General features: G+C 42.4%; 1 protein-coding gene across 1 annotated transcript in view; it reads left to right on the top strand.

The window, feature by feature from the left end:
• Positions 1–8,202: 8,202 nt before the first annotated feature.
• The window catches only part of LOC147882290 (plastid division protein PDV2-like), a 40,802-nt gene continuing 36,910 nt past the window's right edge, over positions 8,203–12,094 (top strand). The window contains exon 1 of the mRNA XM_087400903.1: positions 8,203–8,495. Coding sequence (XP_087257029.1) covers positions 8,235–8,495 — 261 coding nt within the window. The 5' untranslated portion in view covers positions 8,203–8,234. The remainder of the gene's footprint in view (positions 8,496–12,094) is intronic.

Genomic DNA, 12,094 nt, shown 5'->3' with positions numbered 1-12,094 from the left:
TACCATTCTCTAGGCGCTTGCTTAAGACCATAGAGACTCTTCTTCAGCTTGCAAACTAAATGCTCTTTGCCCTTTTCTTCAAAGCCTTCCGGCTGCACCATGTAAATTTCCTCATGCAAATCCCCATGCAAGAAAGCTGTCTTGACATCCATCTGCATAAGCTCCATATCCTCTGATGCCACTAGTCCAAGCATGCATCTAAGTGTGGTCATCTTCACAACCGGAGAGAATATCTCATCAAAGTCCACACCCTTCTCTTGCTTGAACCCTTTAGCGACCAAACGAGCCTTGTACCTAGGCACATCATCACCTGTGACCTTCATCTTGTAGACCCATTTACATGGCAATGCTTTCTTTCCATGTGGCAAAGAAACCAAGTCTCAAGTCTTATTGTTCATAAGTGAACTCATCTCTGATTGCATAGCATACTCCCACTTGCGTTGATCCTCGCGCATCATAGCCTCTCTGTAGCAAGAAGGCTCCCCACAATCAGTAAGCATCACATAGTCTACCCCTGGAACAAACCTATCAGGCGGTCTAAACACTCTAGATGATCTTCTCAAGGGCATTTCAGCTTGTTGTCCCACCTGCATAAATATCAGCCACATTTGGCTCATCATTTCCACCAATAGATGATCCATCATCTACCCTTGATTGAATACCTGTGGGAGTACTTGGTGGTACCATTTCTTGCACATTTGGTGCATGGACAGCTTGTTGTCTATCAACATATGCAGGTGGATTCACATCCTGGAAAGTGATTCTCCTCATTTCCACATCCCTCATGGGTGCCTTATGCATCTTCTTCTCATTGAAGACTACATCATGGCTGCATATGATCTTCTTTGCTTCTGGATCCTAGAGACGATAGCCCATCTCTCCACTTTCACCATAACCCAAAAAGATGCATTTCCTAGACTTAGAATCTAGCTTCTTTCGAAGCTCTTTTGGCACATGTGCATATGCCTCACACCCAAATATATGCAAATGAGAGTAAGAGGGCTTCTTGCCACTCCATGCCTCTTCAGGAATACCACCATCCAAACTCTTACTAGGTGATCTATTGATCACATGCACTGCAGTCTTCATTGCCTCAGCCCAAAAACCACCAGAAAGACTTGCATTGGAAAGCATGCATTGCAACCTTTCTTGAATGGTACGGTTCATCTTTTCTGCAACTGGATTTTGCTCTGGAGTACGAGGGGATGTGAGCTCCCTCTTAATCACGTGTATCACAGAAATGCTGAAAGTCATGAGAGTGCTTCCACCTTTGACATGGAGCTTATCACATCTTTAATGATTTCACCAGCGCTAGGGCATAAATTTTTGCATGCGGTAGAAGATGTGAGCGCCTTGTACTGTGAGGACTTACCTGCTGAGAAATTGCATGATCACTGGTGAACTCTTGCTGAGTATCTGCATCTATGGTAAAATATGGAGTCGGATCCATGCGTGAAGGTGATGGCTATACATCACTGAAATTAGACTGAGCTGATGTAGATGAGATTTCCTCGTACTAAGGACTTACTATGAAATATTCCTCATGCTGAGGGCTCACTGACCTCACAAAAGACCTTGAACGCATTATAGTAATATTATGTAGAAGCTATGTATGTCAATATATGTAAGAAGAAGCTATTAGAACCTCACAAAAAATCTTGCACATATTATAATAATACTATATAGAGACAATGCATGCATATAAATTCTACTAAAATTGCTATAGCATAAACTACTGAAATAACTAATAGAAAAATTACTCTAGCATAAAAAGCTAATAGAAGAAATATCTAAAATGATCCCACTACCCTACTGAAAAATAAAGTAAACATAGAAATGGCTGGAATTTTGTGCTTAGGTGGCACTATTGACATGTGGCAATCTTTTGACCCAAATTAGTTAACCTAAGTCTAGATTAGCTTAACCATGGTCCCACTTAACTATGCAATTCAACCTAGCCATAAACTGAACCTTGGGTGCTTTTAATAACCCTAGTCAATTCTTATCTACCACTTACCTGACCAAGCCTCTGAACCATAGGTTAACTTCACCTAACCCTAGTTAATGCTTATCTACCATGTGGCCTAAGGCTGGCATCGTTGATGCGAGCTCGTCGATTTTTGGAGAAGCTCTACGATTCTCCAAGCTCGTTGGATGCGGGATTCTCCAAGCGTAACAAGGGTATCCTCAAGAAACTTCTACGAGCTTGCCTGGATCTCTGGCTATGGCATCCACATGGTGATAGAGGCAAAAGATGATAACGTCTACGAGTTCCATAGGAGAAAGAGCGCGGACCTTACACTACCTCCTAAGAAGGAGCTTGGCAACTTGAAGCCTTAAAAGGAGCGAGAAAGGAGCTGTGAGGTTGCAATCGGCTGAAGTACGTTATCGATGGAGAGCCGTCTGTGGTCCTGGGTGCTGCGATTTCGTTGAAGGAGGTGCAATAGAGGCTGGAGTCACCTTAGGAGCTCATCGTGCCTTTGTTATTGGTATTTTGTCTTGCATGTCGCTGCTTCCAGAACTTGGGAGGACTGCGTTGTAGCTGAGGACTGTAGAGCCGAGTCACAGGTTGAAGGTAGTCATTTGATGTCGATGGGGATCAAGCTCCAATGCTCATAATTTCTTGTAATTGACAAGGATGCCTTCTACAGTTGTAGTTTTCTCAGTGCGCAGGACACTTTGACGACAAAGGCAGGCACTACTTCGAGAACTGCTATGTTGCTGCTAACCATGGAGTAGCTGTAAATGAAGATGCTAGATGTTTGGCTTTGTTTGGAGCATATTGTGGCTATAGGAGTTGAGCACTGAGTCATGCAGGCTATCGTTGGAGGAGTCCGTGATGCAAGAGCCTGTCATATGAATAGTTCGAGCTGTTGGCTACATAGGAGAGTGAGAGCCAGCTGTGGATCCTAGACTCTGTTGTGAGTGCAGGCTGTGGGAAGCCTGGCTCAGCGTCAAATGTTGGCAACCCATTTCCAGGTAGCCTTTTAAAGCGGGGCATTTTCGTGGAGCATTGTAGTTGGAAGCTTGCTGATTGGAGAGGTCTCGCATCATTAGCAGAGAGTTTTCTGCAGAGATAGACTTATTGGAGGTGACGTAGAAGACGTTGGGCCATTACGAGATGTAGTTGTAGGAGCCACTAAGCTTGGTGGTTGGTTGGAAGCGTTGATGCTGTAGAAGGCTCATAGATGGCCATGGGCTTATAGATTATCTACGTGAGCTTTGAAAGCTAGAGTTGCAGTTACACGTGGGTCGCCTTGCCTCTGAGTTGCATGCTGCTTCTTCTACCTCTAGGAAGAAGAGTGGACGAAAACAGAAATCTCTAATGAATGGAAATGCATGACAGAGATTTCTCTTGGACTCTCAATCTAAACTATTCTAGGCTTAGCTAACCTGCTCTGATACCATGTTAAAGTGCAGATCGTACTAGCCTAGTGCACACAAGATCAGCGGAAGGACTAAGGAGGCTCAAACCACACTAAGTAAGACATGAGAGGGAGATAGCAAATCTATCTCTCTTGCAATAGGTGTATTCAACAATACATGATAGGCTTCTTATATAGAGAGAGCCTTTAGAATAGTCAAACCATGTGGGATCCTCTCATCCACATCTCTCCTTGTGGATATCCTCAATCCACATCTCCACATCTTGTAGTCCACATCTTAGGGTGGCTACTTTAATTCTTTCCTATACCATACCTTAGCCTTTAATTATGTGCTCATGGCACCACAACTCTCAACACTCTTGGAATGCACACTACATATCAACTCTTGGAAGCAATGCTAATAAACACACTAAGCCTTAGAATGTTAACAATATCCCATTGTGGAATAGAATGTACACACTAAGATATAATGTACATACTAAATATACCAACTCTTGGAATGCACACTAAGCGTTACAATGTTTACACTATTCCATTCTAGAATAACACTGAGATATATCTAGAACATTAAAGAATATGAAGTCAAAATGGAACAAAATAAACACACTAAGCATTTTAACTTTTGGAGTGTTTACATTATCCTATTATAGACTAAGCAATCTTAATATGTACATTGAAAATACAATAAATTTTGAATTATACATATTCATTTTACAGAGAGACAATACACTAAATACACTAAGTCTTACAATGTTTATACTATTCTAGTATGAAATATAATATAACATTCAATATTACACTAGAATAGTGTGATATTGCATGTCTACATTATATACCATACTGAGAAAAAACTTAGTTCAAAGGTCACGCCATACAAAATGAAACAGTAATAAAATATATAATTTTCATATTATCTTTTAAAAAGACATAATTTACACATAAAGGTAATTCATTCTCTCTCTCTCTCTCTCTCTCTCTCTCACACACACACACACACACAAAGTTAAAGTACTCTCTCTACCCATAATTTTGAAAGAGTGAACTCGAAAGTGCATTCTAAATCTCAAGAGAAAAGTTCAATAATGGGACTCTTTCTTAAGTGAGTTCAAAGACATAAAATAAAGTTAGATGCTTTTCAAGAAGAAATAGAAAAATATGCTATAAAAAATGAAATCTCAAGGGAAAAGTAAAATAATGGGGCTCTTTCTTAGGTAAGATTAAAAGCATGAGCAAAGTTTTAACACTTTTCAAAAAGAAATAGTAAAGTATGCTAAAAAAAATGAGACCATTAAAAACTACATACTCCATATTTTATTTGTTCAAAAGGACTTAATTTACACAAAGCATAGGAATATATACACATCTTTCTTTAAAAAGAAGTAGCAAATGGAAAATAAATGGAGCAGAGGAAATGCTTGCATACCTGGTAAGAGAAGTAGGCTTAAAGGGAAGATACACTCTCAAAGCAAGTACTGGAGCTTAGACCAACCTAACACAAACAAGTCCATGTAATTTCATCATCAAAATAACCATTGCACAACAAAGAGTAAATTAAATCTCTCTCTCTCTCTCTCTCTCTCTGTGTGGCATAAAGGTAAAGTACTTTCTCCACCCATAATTTTGAAAGAGTGAACTAGGTAGTGCGTTCTAAATCTCAAGAGAAAAGTTCAATAATGGGGCTCTTTCTATATTTTATTTGTTCAAAAGGATTGCACATAGCACAAGAATATGTACACATCTTCATTTAAAAAGAAGCAGCAAATGAAAAATAAATGGAGTAGAGGAAATGCCCGCATACCTAGTAAGAGAAGTAGGCTTAAGGGAAGATACACTCTCGAAGCATTGCACAACATAGAGTGAATTAAAAATCTGTCTCTCTCTCTCTCTCTCTCTCTCTCTCTCTCTCTCTCTCTCTCTCTCTCTCTCTCTCTCTCTCTCTCTCTCTCTCCCTTCACTTTGTTTTGTTAAGTCAAAAGCAGCGCGATAAAACTAAGAGCATAGGTTTCATAGCCTACAAGCCCTAAGAATTTGGTAGCCTAATTCAAGATGTAACTCTAAACAGAGTAATGCTGAAGCAAATTTACACGCTATTGGGACGGTTGAGTAGGAAGACTCTTAAAAAAGAAAAAAGGAAAATAAATGTTGTGTCTGATGCTTCATCCCAAATTGAAGCATGAAGAGAAGTTCACATACTTGTCAATCCTATCTCTTAGCTTGAGAAGAAAGCTTCGTTGTCTTCCTATGTGACGTGTAGTATCTTTTCGATCAAATGTTGTCTCTCGGCAAACTGAAGGTTTGTAATGCCAAACTCCTCATGGATTACGTTGCCATTGTCTCCGATGGTTTTGAGAATGCCTTTTCTCAGCCGATCGAATATGGGGAGCCTTTCCAAGGCAGCCCATTTGAGATCTTCTTTGTCATCCATATCTTAATGACCAGTAGACGACCGCAAGAAGACATTAGCAACTAGCTGTAGCTACTGCGAATCCAGAATCTTGGAGGCAAAGTGCAGCTGAGCGAGATATAGATCTTGAAGAAACACACAGAGGAAGATCTGATGGAGTGAGGGTTGCATAGCGCGTGGATAAGATTGATATCCAATATAGTAGAGTGGAAGAGGTTACCAGGACATGAACAATCACAATAGCCAGAAAGCTACTAGCAACGTAACAAAGAACTACTGAAACCGTCTCGTCGCATAAATATAAGTGCACACACAAATCAAAAGGCATGGACATGAAAGACTCTGAACTGCCGTGGTTACTTTATTTGGCAAGAGATGGAGCAACAGAGATTTATTCTCAAACAGAGGAGTGCAAATGAAATTATGATGCATGCAGACACTAGCGAGAGGTTCAAGCCATGCTAGGTTCTTCTAAGCATTCTACAAATTCTACCAAAACAATGAGTACCTGAAGCAAAAGTATGAAATATGGAGTAGCCTTAACATGAACAAAAGAAATCCCCATGCTAATGAAATGAAGCACAGTCAAGAGCAATGGCAGGAGCACGAACAATAGTAAACAAGAACACCACAACCAAAACAAGAATACCTTGGAATGCAAAAGGTAGCCATAGGAGGAAAGAATGAAATGAAAGCACGACTTCAAGTAAAGTGAACACTCAGAAGATACATAGCTGCCAGGTGTCTCCTAACTCGAATTCAAAGGACATCTGAATCGATGCTATAACATGGCCCTTTTAGCGGCAGTGCTAACAAAGCTCTTAAAAAACTTCTTGAATCATCTAAAGATATCTTGCATATAAGATAAACACATATCTCTCCCCCTCATCTGCAATGTCTCTCCCTCCCTCCCTCCCTCCCTCCCACCTTCTCTCTCTCTCTCTCTCTCTCTCTCTCTCTCTCTCCCTCCCTTCCTCTCTCTCTCTCTCTCTCTCTCTCTCTCTCTCTCTCTCTCTTCCAACAAGCAGATCTTGCATGTGGGGGCTACCAGTAGGTTGCCCTAATACAAAGGAATTAAAAGAAGATAAAGATCACTTCAACAACATAAACAGGCATAATGAAAACGTCTTAAATATTGCAAATGGAGAAGAGTATACTATTAGAGTTATTGACCACTTCATTTGCAAAAGCATTAAATTCCTCAACGATCCAAGAGTGACAAATGGACTCAACACAATAATAGAATAAAAAAGGACATGTTAGTAGAATGGTCTCGTGACAAATGGACTCCACACAATAATATTCGACTATTAGTATTATAAGGATGAAAAATCTAAACCAAGGTGTTTAAACGAAAGTAGCGACGCGATGGCTGTGTGGGAAGGTTCTAGATTCCTCGTGAAACGCCATGCCTCCCTTATATCTTCCCTCCCTTCCTCCATTTCAGGTGCCTCTCTCCCTCTCTCTCTCTCTCTCTCTCTCTCACTCTATGCCCCGTTGTCTCCCTCCCTCCCCCCCGCCCTCGCTCTCCCTTCATCTGACACCTCTGCGTCGGCTGCCTCCCTCTCCCTTGCTGCACCTCTCTCTCTCTCTCTTTCTCGGGCTCACCCAGCGTCATCTCCTGCCTTTGAACCGCCTCAGCTGATAAATTAAGCTTAATTTATCATGAAAACAATGCAAACATCATGAAATTAATTGAATAGGTGTCCCTCTCTCGTTGGTATCGCTCAAGATGCAGCAGGCACTTGAAGGAATTATGTGAATTTTGTCCTCAAAATTAGCTCTTATTTGGGAGTAGTTTCGGGTTCCATTGGATTGGTTTTTGAGGACATATGAATTTGTGAAGTGAGCAAAGCAGGAACAAGAATGCTTATACTGGAGTGATCACTCCATTGCATACCTGTACATATAAATGGTCTACTAGTATTATTTTTCAAAAGCATGGCCATAGAGGGATTGTCACCTTGTTTTTAAAAGCATGGCATGCGTCGTACTATAGGAAATCAAACTGAATTGATACATGGAAACTGGTGTAGCAAGGGCCTGTTTCCACAGGCACTAGATGTGGTGGCCGACCGGGCACCCTGTGAGGGGGGTGGCAGGAGGATGGCATTTTGGCCATCAAGCCACTAGGGGCCACATGCCGCAGGGTTGAAACCAAATTTACAATGCACAGGAGGTTGGTTGGCTCCACGTCATGCAACACCCGGTGGCCAACAATGTGTTGTGGACCGAATGAGCACCTACGGTAGCAACTAGGTGTGCGCATCGGGGCTGCATGGGAACAGGTCCCAAGTGCTTAGTGGATATGCTATGGCACGCGTAAGCAGGTCCCAAGTGCTTAGTGGATATGCTATGGCACGCGTAAGCAGTGCTACACACGTGCCTCTTTGCTCTATCAACACTCAGAGAGCGAGCCTACGTGCTGCCTATATGCAGCAGCTATGGAGCCTGCTGAGATTGGCATTGTTCTCGCCACAGCCTCCGACCTCCTTGCCAAGATCAACGATGCCATCCTCAGAACCTCTGCTCGTGATGAGCAGGCGGAAGAACAAGCCGCAGATGCACCACAGATTTCTTCCAACCATTCCTTTGGCGATGAAGTGATCGACTTGTTTGCGAAGCACGACTCCCCACATGTACAGAAATTGAGAGCCGTTCGAGACGCTTTGCTGGCTCTTGGAGATCATCTCGACTCCTTGCAGGTGAATCGAGCTTTCTATGTTTTGCTTCTAACTTCAGCTGTGCATTGTACACTGAAAGCATTTCCTCCCAATGCGCCTTACTGCCACTTGTAGCTCTCTGTCTGAACTGCGTGAAGTCCGTGAACCCGACGGATACGTGAATTTCTGCGATTAAGAACGCATTGTAATGAGACCGTTGAACCAAGTCTCTGATCACGTTTGTGTCTTTTGCGCCTCTCCTTGCTCTGATTATGGGGGTTGTATCTTGTGTTCTTATTCTGGTGGGTTGCCTCTCTCGTTATAACCTTCACACCCGTACCATACCAAACTTTCGAGCAGGCAGTGACTTTGCCTCAGAGTTGTAAGGCTGAACATGCAATCATAGGACGTCCAATTCAGGCATCGACATTCTCCATCTCTGAGAAGAACTTTAGATCTGACGACGGACTATGTCCAGCCCATGTCATGTAAATGAACATTAGACATGAAGGACACGATCCTTCTTAGACATTGTTAAATGATGAAGTGCCAGCGGCATAAACAACGCTCTGCACTTCGAGGATGGCCGTTACTTGTACAATTGAAGTGCGTTTTAGCATTGCATCTTTGGCTATGCTGTCATGCTGAACTGAAAATCATGCTCATTGTAGCTTTTGTATCTAGGCCCAAATGACTCCAAAGTTTTAGTGCTTCCTAGACATTCCATGGATCTTGAAGTCTCACATGTGACTGTTAGAAAATAAAAGGCTTCAACCTTTGGATGTATGGGTGTAATTTTCCTCTTCCCTTGACATTCATGAGGCCAAGTGTAAGCATAACCGTCAAAGTGCATGTTGGCATCTTGCCGTCATCTGAAGTAGTCTTTTAATCCAACTTTACGATTCCCGATGGACTGTTCAAGTGTCCAACATCTTAGGGTCTTTTATTAGCTTCCCATGCCAATGCGTTAAATGATAAGAGAGGCAAGTTTAATTCCAAGAGTGAGAAGTGTGCTATGGTTGGGTATGCAGAGGAACATAAAGCCTATAACTTGCACAATCTTGCAACTCACAAAATGGTTGCTTCGCATGATGCAGTGTTTGATAAGGAAGTAAAGCAAGGTACTTGCCTAGATGGTTATGAGGAATTAGATGGAAGAACAGACAAGCAAATAGTTGACAATGTTAGTGATGCAGAGTTGCAGAATCCGTGGAATGTGGAATATTTGATGACATGCTAGCTAGTGTGAGCAGCAGCAATCAATAGATTGGGGGAGCATCCCTATACAATTGGCGCAATGTCGTGGGCAACATGACCAAGAAGCTACGCCATCCAAGTAAATGCCAAAGTGGTAAAGAAATTGGTGGATGAAGTAGAGGACATTATTAAGAACATGAAGCCTAGAAGATTGCAAGCAATCTTTAGGTGTGTGTGGCACAGGTCAAAGACCCTGTTGACTTCTGAAAAATGAGGCTCGGGAGTCAGTGGAACCACCCAAGGGAAAGAATGCCATTGGTTGCAAAAATGGGTCTACAAGGCACAAAGTTTATAGGAGTGTAGACAAATATAAGGCAAGATTAGTGGCAAAAGGATATGCCCAGTAAGAGGGCATTGACTATGAGGAGACTTGTACACCAATGTGAAGGATGAAAACAATCTGTTATATTCTCTCTCTTGCATGTAGTATGGGGTTACACTTGCACTAGATATCCATTAATAGAGAATTGGTATATGCGGTATCTAGAAGAATATGTGGAGGCAATTATTGTGCATATTGAAGAAAGCCCATGGCCTAGGTTTAATGCATATTTCAAGCAGCAAGGCTTCACAAAAATGAACTCGATTATGGAGTGTAGAGGTGAAGAGAAATGCAAATGCTCTTACAATTGTTGTGTTGCATGGATAGTCTCATCATACTAGATAGAACAAATAAGAGAAGGCATATTTTTTAGCCAAACAAGGTACATTGACTTCATATTGGAGCAATTCAGGATGCTGCATGCCATACCTCTTGAGTACAGTTGTTTAAATATGTAGAAGTTGAAAAGTTTTGCTTTTACAGATCCTACATTATACCGACAAAGAATTGGTAAGCTTACCTATTTGATGACATCAACATGGCATGGTATTTCCCATGCAAGAGGACTTGTGAGCAGGTGTATGGCAAAGCCGTGTGTCCAACATTGATGTGGAGTGAAGCGGATTTTCAGGTAAGTTAGTGGGACAGCCAACCATAGGTTGACATATTTGAAAGAGAGCTCTTATACAAAATCACAGCTTGAAGGGTTTTGTGATGCAGATTGGGAAGGTCGTCCTATTTTCAACATACACTTTCATGCCAAATTCTCAAGGTGTACCTTGGTCTAGCAAGAAGCAAGTAATCTTGGCATTGTCTACAATAGAGATGAGTACATTTCTCTTGCCCAATGTGAACTCTATACAAATCAGCTATCTTTGTGGCGCTGATAATGGAAGAAAAACAAGTGATAAAAATTGGCTATCGACGAGCCTATTCACAGAGAACCTAGTTCACTGCTCAGGGAATCTCTGAAAGGGGGTAGTAGCCAGGGTGGAGGGCTGTACAACCAGCAAATGCCTCGCTCGTAAAAATGTAAAAGAGACCTACAAGCCTTGCAAAAACATATGCCTCTCTTGGCCAGTCACCTGAGATCCCATTGTCCCTCACTCCCACCTTAAAAACCGAAACTCCGTTTCCACCGTTTCTTTTGGTGGCCGAAACTCCAAAACACTGTTTCCTGTCCGTTTTCGTTTTCCCGTTTTCGAAACTCCTGGGAACTATGCGAGTCTGATACCAATGTAGCGGGAGATAGACTAACTCACACTCTCTCTTGCTCATTCTACCTAAACTATGAATATGATGCACTCAATACACTAGTGATGTTGTGGATGTGAGTGAGAATTAGAGGGAGAGAATACATCGGGCATCCGAAGAGGAATATATAACTGAATGCATGAATGCCCAAAGCGATGAATACAACTGTATGAAGGGATGAAACCGTCACTACAAATGGAAAATGGACTGTGGAGAGGGAGTAAATCCTCACTAGATGATGCTTGTAGGTCCCGGCTGCCCTGTTGATGTGCTGCAGCCTGCTGGGAGCCCTGGCTGCTGAACTGATCCACTGAAGGCCCAAGAGTAGGATGAAGAATAAGGGCCAAGGGGTTGCCTTTTATAGGCCCCTTGGGTCCTGAAATGGCCGACTCATGCTAATGCTGCATTGACTGGAGGACTGCTGCTGCACCAACCCTGGAACCTGCACAGATTCGTGGCTGCTGACGTCAGCTGACATGGCGCATGTGGTGATGTCACCACGTTGACCTAGCCTGTGTGGCTGTACCTGTATCTGCACTAGGTTGTATAGTAGCCCACGTCGTTGCCTATGTGGCTTTTGTGCTGGCAGTCAGCTAGCATTGCCACGGGCTTGTGGATGGCCGTGACAGCTTTGGCCATTGTGTGCAATCCTGTCTTTCATGCGTGTACCATTCACATTGAGGTGCACTATCATTATGTTCGAGAGGGACTGTTAGGTAGAGGCATACAGTTGTCCTGCATTCCCACGAAGGTTAACTTAGCCGATCTTTTCACGAAGGCTCTATCACAACCCAAGTTTGAAGCTTTT

Source organism: Dipteris shenzhenensis, chromosome 29 (assembly GCF_047967505.1).
Source record: "Dipteris shenzhenensis isolate YYH24624 ecotype China chromosome 29, Dip_SZ_1.0, whole genome shotgun sequence".
Classification (NCBI taxonomy): domain Eukaryota; kingdom Viridiplantae; phylum Streptophyta; class Polypodiopsida; order Gleicheniales; family Dipteridaceae; genus Dipteris; species Dipteris shenzhenensis.
This window is presented reverse-complemented; position numbering and strand designations above follow the sequence as displayed.